This window comes from Brachypodium distachyon, chromosome 3, assembly GCF_000005505.3.
Source record: "Brachypodium distachyon strain Bd21 chromosome 3, Brachypodium_distachyon_v3.0, whole genome shotgun sequence".
NCBI classification, from domain to species: Eukaryota; Viridiplantae; Streptophyta; class Magnoliopsida; order Poales; family Poaceae; genus Brachypodium; species Brachypodium distachyon.
The window spans coordinates 40656210-40669437 of NC_016133.3; the positions used below are offsets into that span (position 1 = coordinate 40656210).

Consider the following 13228-nt stretch of genomic DNA (forward strand, 5'->3'; position numbering starts at 1 on the left):
CAGGGACAGGCTGGCCGACGGAACAGGGCCCCTAATTTTCAGGGGCCACCAAAAATTCCTTAAGTACTAGTACTACTAATAGTTACCTTAATTAATTTCTCTGCTTAATACTTCACTGGATAGAAGGCCCAATGGCTCATGGAAACAGGCAGGAAAGGAAAAATGGCCACATGACCGATCAATCAACCCACCACATGTATCGCACGCTCATAGCTTTGTATAGTCTGTACGCTGGCACCCTACGCTTGCGAGTAGTACTACTCCGTAGTATATGGTTTGGTACTAAGTGTCGCACTAAGTAGTAGCATATCTGGAAGTCGTATAATTAAATGAAAAATTGTATTTTTGTTATCGGCAAACACAATTTTAAGGCTTCATTTTAGATTTCGCACGGGGCCTCAAATTTCTAGGTACGGCCCTGCGTGTGACTAGAAACACACAATAAGAGCAAACATGCACACGGTACGGATGTAAAACGGGATGACCTATGATTCTCAAATCTCCATGTAAATAAGACATTTGAGAATCGAATTAGAGGTGGTCATTTGCGAGATCAAGCTTGCATCCATATCAAATGACAAGCAGAATCAGATAAAAATGTTCAACTGCATCTTGAATATATAATGTAGAAAGTACAACATATTGAGGTTTTCCATTCCGATATCCAATCTCCTCGATTGGTGATTTATGCTATGGACGTACTAGTCGAAAGAAGGACGTAAAATCTTTCTCGAAGGTGACCCATACAAATATACAATGTTTGTTTATCCTGTCAGCCTAACAGGTTTCCTCTTGACTTTGCGCACACACCTGCCACGAGTTGCAGTCTTGCAGATGACGTGAAGCAAACACCACATGTCTGCATCCATCAAAGCAGCGACGGAATTCTACCATGGATGGACAATTTTACCTGGAAGAGATGGCCCGCTCCGGCGCCGAAACGAGTTTTCGGCAACGCGAGATCTTTGCATATGCGGACTACCGCACACACACATTGGACGTGTTTACTTCACGTACGTCTTCGGCTGATCGAGGGTCTTTAGTTCCTGGGTATTGAAATGAATTCCACGCTACCTTTAGGCTCGTTTGAACTTGAGCCAAAGATGAGTGGATCTGTTTTTCCAGAATCAAGCAAGGCACATAAACTGTCGGTGGATGCATGCATGAACAGACAGCAGTACGAGAGGAATCGTGGCGGAGACAGTCGTCATCCAACTGCCATCACGTCGTGTACCAAGTCGTAAATTCGTGAGCAATAGCCACCTACCAGATAGGCAGATAGGCTACCAACGGAAACCAGATAAAAGAAGGCAGCAGTGGTCAGGCAATTTTAACTGATAGTTTTTTTTTTCACACGCCATGACGCACCGACAGGCAGTGAATTATCCAGTATGTTTGGATATGATGCCTTTTGCGCTAGTTTGGAACAAACCCGTGGATCCACCTAAGGATCAAAGAACAGAACAAGAAGCTATGCAGTGACGAGGATTTCTTTCATCTCTAGGGACTGCACTTTTTCATATTTTCATCGCAACGAGATAATTAACAGATGCTACATTATTTCTCTACAACCCAAACCCTCTGTATCAATAAAATGTTTGGGCGGTCCTTTCCCTAGCCGATCTTCTCGATAAAACACTGCCCCTGACTTCTCCAGGGTCATGCTCCGTACCTAACTGCCTATATTGTTCTGTTAACTTACTACTCGACTGTTGTTTACTTCGGTCAGTGTACAAGTAGGACGAGCTCTCACCACCCTCGAACCAGCCACCTCTGGTACCCTGCTCAATAAATCTCTCGGCACTGCCTGCATGATCCGCCTCCCGGCCAGATGAGCTGGTGCCCAAGGTAGATCTCGACCGGGAATATGTTGTATAGTCTGTCTCGTCGTGTGCTGCTGCAGACCCTCCCTGGTAAATTTGATCTGGAGTCCCAAATAAGTACTGTTCATACTCATCAGTGCTGGTTGAATTCCTTGTGCTTTCACTGCTATCTGTGCTCACTGTGCTGTGTGACCCAGCATCAGAGTTGCTGAACAGCGATGAACTCTCACTTGGACTTGGAGATTCTGCCGGTGGATATGGTGACTCTCCAAATTCGTCAAATGTACCAGTAAGGTTATCAGTAATGTGATCTGGTATAGGTCCTTGCTTATGCCTTGTCTTCTTCGCACGTGCAGGGTCTTGAACCATTATCGCATGTCGCACAGAGCTTGGCGCCCTTGGTGAACACCTGATATAATTAATGCAGGATTTTAGAATCTCCAGTAAAAATCCTGGCAAGAGAACACAGGAAATTGCTAGTATCTACTCAGAAGAGAATTGTGGTATTTACCTTGCATAGAGCAGCATGTATGCACACTTCGACATGACATTTTCCAGGGACACCGATTTGACCTGCACACAGCAGCCGGCTATTTAGATCAGAGGAACATGCTTACATGCTAGAGGAACACCAAAAGTGACTGTCAAAGCCATATAATAATATGTCTAGTAATGTATTCCAAACATATCGATTATTCTCATTATCCAATAAGATGTAAAATGATCTGATTGCTACTCCAATAAGATGTTTACGTTTATTTAGGACTCCAATACTAGATACAGAACACAGTGTTAACAAAAAAAGGTATTAATACATGCAGCTTTACAAAAGATTATTTAAACAAATGGGCAGGCATAGCCGCCTAGCCACCTTGGATGTACAGAAAGAAGTATACCTGACTGTCATCTGTCTTGTACCACTTCCCATGTGTGTCCTTGACGTAACATACATAATGACCAGAAAAGGCAGCATTCATAACATCATGATGGACAACCACTCCATATAGGCTGTAAACAGGTGAATTGTCATCAGTTGTGCTCATGTAGCTAGACAAGTTCAGGGTCTCTGGGAATCTGATGGCTTTGCTGATCTTCCCGAACTTGCCAGACTGTAAATAAAAAGGGAATGATTAGTGGATCTCTATAAGCTTTCAAGGCTTATTTAACGTAATCAAAACTAAAACACATGAACAATCAACTTCAGGAGAAAGTTTACACTTGTATTAGTGTTTGTCATCATCAAAGAGGGTTACATAAGCGCCCTTAGCATCTAACCCTCTGTGATTTACATACAATAGAGTTCACTTTCAAGTAACAGAAAATAAGTTACTAGTAGTACCTGATATCTTTTCAATGCAATTGTCAGGACATTTGGTGCTTCTGATATTGTCAACTTCTTCTTAGCACGCTCGTACGATTTGCATCTGAAAATTCAGAGTAGAATTGGGGAATTAGCATTAGGAGGAAAGAAAGCAAGGTCAAGTTACACATGAGGAATGTAATGAACAAAGAAGGGAAACCATGAACAGTTGCAGAAAGCTATAGATCAATGAAGTAACGTAACCTAGTGCATTGGTATCTATTATTTCCATCCAAGACTTCTGTAGATGTAAATCGCTGAAGTGCTTCTTCGAGCGAACTGATGTCGCCATCTATTTCAACAGTAAGATCCAACATACGCTCAGATTGCTCGGAACTACCATGGCACCTTGTGCATTTTATCTGGGGGAAAACGAGTACAGTGAGACAACGTGTATAGAAATGATCGCAGGTAACTGAATATAAAGAAATAATAGAAATATAAGTTGTTTCTGCGAAGAAAACCTTAGATCGCAGATAACCCCCGAATATCAATTGCACAAGTGTGGTTTCTTCTGCTAAACGATGAGCACCGCTTTTTCTGGCTTCCTTCATGCATACAGATTGCATAGCATCAATGGAGTGCCTGTGAACAAATCATGTAGTGTGGTAAGATTAAATATTATTCCTTGAAAGAAGGTTGTCCAAAAAAAATTAACTAAGGTTTTTAATCAAGACATGGCCATTCTAACCATTAAGCACACTCAAAGAAATTATTGTTAGTTAACTGTTCGATTAGGGTTTCTAATAACATTCAGACAACATTTCACTGCTAAGCATGTCAATCAGCACCTGATTGGACAATGGATTCCAAAGAAGTACAGTAAGCGATGATGTCAACTAACCTTCAGTTTAACAGGAAATGAAAAAATGTGGAAGTAGTACGGTTAAACAAAATTTGGACAAAGAAATCAAATGATGCAGCACTGTCAATATAACCCACCACTTGCAAAAGACAAGCCTGAACCTCAAGTAGATGAGGTGGACACTTAAATCTTCCACTGTTAAACAAAATTTGGACAAACAAATCAGATGATGCAGCACTGTCAATATAACCCACCACTTGCAAAAGACAAGCCTGAACCTCAAGTAGATGAGGTGGACACTTAAATCTTCCGCTGATATGTCATTATTGGTCATTTAAAAGGTGTAAAGGAGTCCCAAATTGTCAGGCAGATTCAACTTAACAGCTAAATCGTTGTGGAAACATCTACATTAAACGTCTTGGCACTTTTCAATATTCATAGCTTCTGTGTAAACTCGAGCTTACGTTTCGTAGAAGTGTCAACAGTAAATAACTGAAGGTAATAAATAATGAATGTTGCCTTACCGAAGAAATTCATGAGCATCTTCTTGTTTACCAGGGCCAAAGCTACTTCCAATCTCGTGCAAATGGGAGAGTATCCCAGTTGGTGACAAAGCAGTCTTGCCGTGTTTGCCCTCCACAACAAGTTTTTCAAATTCACACATGAAACACCATTCCTTATTGGAGCCTAGAAAATGAAAGATATTAAATAATTAGTCCAAGAGCAATATGGAGAGCGAAAATGCCGCAACAAACAGAGCAGTGGAAGTTACAATTTTTTGAATGAAGCCCTCCTAAAAAATATGCTGTAAGAGGCCGAGTAAACATCAAGCACTGAAGAACAGCATTTGCATAGCAACTGCAAAACAGAAGAAAGAATAAGTTAGACAGGGCAAGACAGGAGAACACATTCAAATATCTCAATTACAGCCAGTGTTTTAAAAAGTTCTTTTCATTGGGAAATCATCAACAAATTGGAGGATAAAAAAAAAATACAGTGCAACACAACAAGCATGTCATACAACACCAGAAATCTAACCATTATGAAAGACCAACAGGAAAGTAAATTGTACAATATGATGTGCTATTAGCCATGCATGCTGTAAATAGTATAACCATCAGTGAACACAAACTGCCTGCATGAAGTAAATTGGAGACAACAACTTTGATTATCTCAGAGCATGCCAGATGCCCAGACCTACAAAGCTAGAACATATTTGTCTGTTTGTCTCTTCATCTGTTAACCTAACAGATTATTAGGTTGTGTCAAGGGAACAAGGTAAAAAACCACTCATATGCCAACCAGGCACCAAGCAAAATGTAAGTTCAAACTGACTAGGAAGCTAGAAATGCAAAAGCAAGATAAGATGTAGACATAAATACAATACATGCCGGTTAACCTTCCAACATGTCACTTTTCAGAAATAACTCAATGTTTACCTATTGCCAAGGTTATGAAGACCAAAAGGGCGCAATTCAACCTTGTCATAGAGCTTGATGAAAAGTTCATATGGAAAAAGTGTCTGAAAAGTAAAAGGTATCAGCGCATAAAAATGAGAAAACAAATTACTAACTAAGCAAGCTTGTTGATTGATTTACCAATTCTGATGGATAATGCCTCACAACTTTGGAAGCAGTTTGTTGCCTGACAATTTTCTTCAGAGACGACGCAAGGCTATTTGCAGTTGAACCTGCCCTCTCTGATGGATTATCAGCCCTTTTTGATGGATTAGGTGTTACAGAACAGACATCACGAATGGAAGAAACTTTATTAGCAGCTAAGACCGATGGCACACATTTTGAGCTTTCGATGTTGTCAGTACAAGTGACTTTTATTTTTGACTCTTCAACTTCCACACGAAGAGAAGCCCTAGAACTTTTGGGTGCCATGGCAACAGTTGCAGCAGCTTGAGAATTGTTCATGTCTGCAGGTTTTCTAGCACGACTGGCCTGAGAGTAATCCACACCAACATCAGCATCCCGAGCTTTACCATGTTCTTTGGAATGAACTGACAAATCTTCATTTATATAACTGCTATGGCCGCTCATCTTCGGCGCAGAAGCTTGAGATTTGTAAATCAACACCTCATCTAAGTCCTTGTAAGAGCCATTCTCAACAAAATTTGTAGGCTTGATATTTGATTCCGTCTTTTTACTGTCAAGAGATGCTACTTGAGGGGTACTTTGACGAAGTTTGACCACACTGTCAGAATGGCCATTTTCAGGAACCTCAGTGGTAGCAGGTACCTCCTTGAAAGGCATATCTTTCCTTTTATCATTTAAGCTCCTCAAAGTATGGTTTGCACTAGAAGTTTCTGACCCAACAGCAACTGGCATGTTGATATCAGTTTCTTCAGAAGCTCCACCCTGTTCAGCTTTTCCTTCTTTTGCAACAGAAATTTCAGCTGCATCATCTGGCCTAGCATTGACACTTGGTGGATGGCATTCATCTTTATGACCTTGTCTCCAGTGGGCTATCTGGCATTTGAAGGAACTGCAAGACGGAAAGCGTCACTCAAGTTGAACATTAATAGTATACGTATAAGAAAGGTAATCAGGACAATTGAAGTACACAGGTTTAGGACATTGTCAGCACAGTAATTAGGGTAAATAAGTATATATGCAGATAATCCTTCTATTCTCAATAAGAGTGCCTTAGTATATCGGCAAGAATGGAGGCTAATATGGTCAACATATGCCCCTTTTTTAGCTAATACTTTGACAGCTGTACTGCTGCTGACAAAACATTGGATGCAAAGGTATAATTGTAGCACCACCGCTTAGCTGGTGCATTTATTCACCACCAAACAAGCACATCATATGAGGAGGCACTACTGTCAAACTGGCAACTTTTTTAACGGATAATCCATGATGGTAGACTACCCCCAAAAACAATTTAGCAAACAAATTTTAAGCACTTTTCTGATGATGCAAACTACTTAGCCAGAATAAATTTACTAGGAAATAGGTTTACGCAATACATAAATACCCCATCACTGGTACGGTAAACACATCCCAGAGTCACATGGGACCTTTTGGCTAGCTTCATGCACCTCAGCCTTTGGTTAGTTATTTCAATTGACTGATTGAGACAGGTTATATGAAAAACTGAAAATATTGTTTGCTTGTTTGCATGAAATGGATGTGGAACTATGCTCGTTGTCGAAAAAAATCCACTATTAAAGTGTAACAAATTAGATAAGACATACAAGGTTAGAGTTTTACGTACAAGAGATGAAGATACCCTGCACATCCCAAGATAAGCAAAAGAAGTAAAGACAATGAAAGGGGCATTATCCTTATTGCGGTATACGCAAACTTGGCTGTAGTATCCTTTCAGTACGTACAAAGACAAGGCCACCGCTCGTCAAAGGAACTAATCAGTTGAGCCTCATATAGGGAATTAAACATGCATGCTATTTTGTTGCACGAGGTTTAATAATACATCTTGTGATGCTGCCGACAGATGGTGTTGCGCTTCAGAACATTTGCACTTTATGATAGGATAAACCTTGCAACACATCAATAGAAGTAATGGCAGTGACAACAGATAACACATGATGCCACACCAATTCAAATGATAGTGCTCGTCTATAAACATGTAAATCGATATGGAGTTGTTAATAGCCTAAGCCAGGATGTGGCGTGTGTTGATTAATTAAAAAAGTACCAGATTAATTTAGTGGTATGCAACCGATTGGAAGAGTATTTGGGAGTCAGTGACACAAAAAAAACGTTCAAGTTTACAAGGGAAAACACCATCAATGAAAACAACAGAATTAAGCCATTGGGAATCCTAATCTCGTTCCAGATTACTATAAATCAGAGCAATTCACAGAGAAACATCTATGGAGTCAGAGTTTCCGTTTATGAACGCTGCATACCACCTAAGATTTCTCCCATGGTGAAATTACAAACAGACAAGGAAATAGTACTAAATGGAGGGTGATCAATAGCCCTAACTCGCATGGCAAGGGGTCATGTTTGCAACACAGAAAATTGGGGGAAAATCTAAATCTTCTTGATCTACTAGCAATCACATGTTACCAAGACCCAAATTTCTAGAAAATACAGGGCGCCTCACTCCCAAATGTACGAATTGGAGACCATCTTCCCTCAATTTCCCAATCACCTACTGAAATTAAACGAATTGGAGAAGGGGATTAGGAACATGGTTTCAGCCGACTCACCAGTACTTGACGGCCTTGCACTGCTTGCACCTAAACGTGGTCGGCTTGAAGCATACCGCGCAGACCCCCACCGGCGGCTGGGGCTGCTGCTGCGTCTCCGCCACAACCTCCGGCTCCTCATGCGCCGGAGCCACCGGCTGCGGGGTCCACATCGGCGCCTCCGGCACCTCCGCCGCGTGCACCACTCCCGGGAACAGCTCCGCGTAGTAGGCGCGCACCGACTCCCGCTCCGCCAGCTCGGACTCCTCCGCCGCGAGCCGCGCGCGGCGCCGCACCTCCTCCCTCCTCGCCGCGGCTTGCCGCAGGCTCCGCCGCACCAGCAGCGCCATGGCCGGCACGACGACGAGCATCACCACCGCCAGCACGGCGGCCGCGGTCGACGACCCCGGCACCTCCGCCATTGCTCCCGCTCAGTCTACTCCCCTCCCTCCTCCTCCTCCGCCACCGCGCATAGATCTCGCCCCGCGCACGCCCCCCAACCACCGGATCCGCGGCCCGATTCCGCGCTCCGCCCGACTAAATCAGCCAGAAATTAGGGCTCGCAGATTTCCAAATATTTCCCCCCTTTCCCTCCTCCTCCGGTCCGGATTTCTCCCCCCTTTGGTCTTTGGAAGTGACGGAGAGCCAGCAGCAACCAACCAAGGAAAGAAGGAAGGAAGGGAAGGGAAGGAAGAAGCCGGCGGTATCCGTTTCCACCTTGGCACTCGAGGAATAATACCACGGCTTGGGCAGGGGGCGAGGTGAAAAAGCGCTTGTACTACTGCGCGAGGACGACGGACGGGGCAAGTTAACGGCGGGATAACGGCAACGGGGGAGGTGGAAGACAAGAAAGGAATGGGGTTCCCATTTCCCAAGTCCCCCGCGAGGGTTCCGTGTGCTCGGTACCCTCTCGCATCAACCGTCGGATTGCCACGCGGTGGGGCCGCAGCCGTCCGATGGGATGCACGAGCCGCGTGGGGTAGTACCCCACGTCTATGTAGGAGACTGCCTCGGAACATGACTTGCCCAGGGACGCGCCAGATGAGACGCGGGAAACTATTTTTAGCAAGTATTTTTCTTTCTAGGTCCCGCTATTATTACCCGCCAATTATGTCGGGGTCCCGCACTCTGACAGGAAGGTCCCACCTTGTTCACCTCGAAACAGATGAAGCTTTGGGAGTTTTTTTCCTTTCCCGGCGGTTACGCGATTTTCACACCGACGTTTGGAAAATACGCGTACTGATACTATTCCTGCTCTGATTCAGATCGATCCATCAGACTGTCGCGTTCCAAAAGGTAATAATCGTTGAAGTTTGCTCGTTTTGGACCAGAACTGATTTTTCACATTAATTACATTGATTTTTTCTTGAGGGATAAATCGCTGGTTACCAAATCGTATTGGTTTTGGTATAAACTGACTGACGGAGACTACTTTAATGTATGGCGATTTTTGGTTTTGATTGATGCGATAGGATTGTTCGGGGTTTAATGGCAATAGTTACCCAAACAAATGGACTCGTACAAGGGAGACCAGTTTAATGTGCGCCAGTTTTGAGTATGGTAAGTTAAGGCAGTGGTTACCAAAAACTGGGCCTTGTCGATCCCTCCAACGGATCCGATGTGCGTCAATTTTGATTCTCTGTGATACACTACCTCATGTTTTTCTATGTTACTCCGTATTAAAGTTTCTCTCCAACTACACATTTTAATGGTTGATTGTGGTCAATAATTAGACCGACCTTACATAGATTAGGTGCTACAAAAAATCATATCATTGTGTTCGCATTTAGAAAAGATTTTTAATGGTGGTATAAAGTTTAAGTTACATAATACACATACTCCGTATTATTGGTATGGACAGTCAATCAAAGTAAAACCTTAAAATATGTGGACGCCATTTTTGTAGAAACGGAAAAATTATTTATTAACTTCAATAATTACACTAGTTTTATGTATGAATTATATGATGGCAAAATATCAAGTGAAAACCACATCTACGGTGCAAACTGTGAAAACTCCATCGAAAAAGGTTCAAAAAATTCTTGAAAAAATTACATGTGTTAGAAAAATGATGTTTTATATATGTGCAAAATTTCAAGTCCAAACTCAATGGCATTTGGTAGCAGCGAAAAAAACAAATTCTGCATGAATAGTGATCTTTCAATGTCTGACACTATTTATCGTAAATTCTCTTTTTAATTCCTTCCAAATGATTTTGACTTTGAACTTGAAATTTTGCAGGTTTGTAGAACATCACGCTCCCAACATATGGTATTTTTGTAGAATTTTTTTGAAACTTTAAAACATGGTTTTTATGAAGTTTGCTCGGTTTGCACCGAATGAAGGTTTTCACCGGATACGATCTTTGAGGGAATTTCTCATGTGGTTTTTTCGGCACAATTTTGTTAGGCCTTGTACTCTTGCACTCCGGTCTTATTTTCTACGAGTACTAATTTGTAGGCACTCGAGTTATTTTATGTGTTTTTGTTGGAATTGTTTTTTATTCCAAGTGTATTTCTATGAGATTCATCATTGTTTCGTATTTGTCTATTTCTCATCTTCGTGAGCCAAAGTTTGTTGCACACTAAAAAAACATGTAATGCATGATACAAAACTGCATTTCGGAAAATAATTCAAGTCCTGATATTGGGCAGCCAAATGTAACAGAGTAAATACAGTAAATACAAAATATAAACCTTAAAGTACAGTGTGTTTTTGTTCTAAGATAAAGGCGGTCTTTAATGGTGATGCAAAACAAACACATGTGTGCACGCAATCTAGTCGGATCGAGCTCACAAACAGGGCTCCAATTTGGTGAACACCCGCATGATCATTCGACTCGACATCCTCCTTCGTCTTGCTGCCAGAGCAGACAAGAACTCATGCCAGTTCTAGCACCAGCAGTTCAGCAAACCTAAGCACAAAACGAGCGAGAGTAGATTTTAAGCTTTAGAAACAACACGGAGGGTCGCCACGAATAGTCTTTTATCGGAACCAGCTGATGCAATCATGCAAAGTTTCCTTTCCTGGAGCAGACTCGTGGTCGTCTCTATATATCTAAAGCTTTCTCCGATGTAGCCTTGTTTTTCGTCCATTCTTTCAACGAAAATCTTTGACATTTTCCTCTTTGCCGTCGGTCCAAGAATTTCTACACCCGGTAAGTCACATGCCTGAAGTCATCCGCCAATTTGTCAGTGTCAGTGTCAGCTCGAAAAGATGCAACAAAATCTGTAAACAACAAGTCAAGCACGGGCGCACGAGGAGCACCGAGCACAGACGTGCCAGACAAGCGACAATCTCTCTGACTGCCTTTCCGGCTTTCCCCCCGGTCTCCTGGTTCAACGATCGTGTCCGACCGAGGCAGCGAACGACGACGCACCGGCGCGGTCGGTCCTTTTCTCCCAAGTCCAGAAGTTCGCATGACAAAAACTTTTCCCGGGACACGCTAGCCAGCCAGCAGCACGCAGGCCAACCCAGCCGACGTACGGCTGATGTTCCCGGGAGGCAAGCGAGCGGACGGTCCGCGGACCTCGGCGCCGCAGCTCTTCGATCGACGATCGGTCGGCTCTCGCGGCGCCGTCCTAGCCTACGTGTTGCGGACGCGTGAGCCGGCCTCGTCGTGTCCCCCGATCGACAGAAACGGCAAACGGTCGGTGGGCGAGAGAGCGCTCTGATATGCCGGCTTTAGTCTGGGAGTAAGAAAGGTCTAACATAAGTGTCAACTAAACAAATTTGATGATGTGTCATGTTATTAATGAGGAGAGATATTTGTGGTAACTAGATATGTTACCATAATATCACACAAAACAAAACAAGATGAGTCTACAACCTAATAAATGACGCAATGCATGATACCACATATATGTTACTACCCACTATGAAGATAATAACTTAGAATAATAACAAAAACATGTTAGCACTCTAAGTTACCGTGCACTGTAACCAGCCTTATTATTGTCTGGATCGGTGGTTACAAAACGAGAACAAAACACTCGATCCCCATTAGATAATTAGCCTGTCAAAAGAAAGAACCATTCTATAATCAAGATTCTGATACGGAGTTCTATAGTATTTTAGTGTGACCTGACGGTGCCCCGTGCAATGTGTGCATCCGTCTATGCCGTAACGAGGTTGGACTTTCATGTCCCGTTGCTTAACTTAGTCGTTTAGCGGGTGACAGACACGATGTTCCAGAGAGGCCGGCGTAGGACAGCAAAAAGAAAAAGGAAGCGCGCTCCTGCACGTACGTACCCTGCATACGAGTTGGGTGGCTCGCCGTCTTTGGAGCGATCATGGTTTAAGTAAGTGATTGATACTGTTGCTACTGTTCTCTCCTGTGGATATCGATATGTCGATGCGACCTCGAACAACAACCGAACGGCAATAGCTGTGGTGGTGGTAGCGCTAAGAAACTTGTAGGAAACTGTTTGTCATGCTTGTTCTCAGCTGCTTATGGTCTTTGGAGCGATCATGGTTTAAACTAAGTGATTAGTATTTAGTACTAGTACTGATCTTTTGCTGATGCATGAGTGGAGTTGATGCGACCTGGAACAACCAATCACGGGCTGTGGTGGGGATTCTAAGAAAGCAGGAAAACTGATTCCATGCTTGTTCTCCGCTCATTCTCGAAACAAAATGTTCGTTCTCTTCTCTGCCCGGGAGGCCGGGGACCCAGCCTAAAAGGAACAAACATACTCTGAGAAAAGCACTCGTTCTCTGTTCTTCGAGAAAGGATCCCTCTACCAAAAGCCATGCCGATCGATCGACGGCTTGTGGTTGTGCGCTTGTGAACTTATTACGAGGTTGTTTAGGTCTCAAGCTTCCACGTACTGGACAGACGCGGCTACCTGCAGCCCTTGTCCAGGGAATATTTGGCAAAAGTTGCCCCTGTGGTCTCTATTCTCCAATCCAATGCGTGAACCTTTTCTTTTCTTTTTTTTCATTGGGCTACAGAGAAAGGAAAGTATGATGATCGTATAATTGACTCGACGGTAATTTCTCATCTGATTCCAAGGGCTTCCGGTGGATGCAAGCGGTGGAAGGCGGACGGGCCATCAGACATCAGTAGCGTC

The 13228-nt window shown here is 43.2% G+C and overlaps 1 protein-coding gene across 1 annotated transcript; it reads right to left on the reverse strand.

Annotated features, from left to right (window-relative positions):
- Positions 1–1488: 1488 nt before the first annotated feature.
- LOC100840139 (ubiquitin carboxyl-terminal hydrolase 19) lies at positions 1489–8901 on the reverse strand. Its single transcript, XM_003574592.4, has 11 exons — positions 8178–8901; positions 5587–6481; positions 5428–5510; positions 4761–4846; positions 4513–4675; positions 3648–3768; positions 3388–3545; positions 3163–3247; positions 2720–2932; positions 2335–2396; positions 1489–2232 (listed from the first exon to the last, which is right to left on the reverse strand). The coding sequence occupies exons 1-11, from the start codon at positions 8576–8578 to the stop codon at positions 1587–1589; spliced, it is 2913 nt and encodes a 970-aa protein (XP_003574640.3). The 5' UTR covers positions 8579–8901; the 3' UTR covers positions 1489–1586.
- Between the last annotated feature and the right edge of the window lie 4327 nt (positions 8902–13228).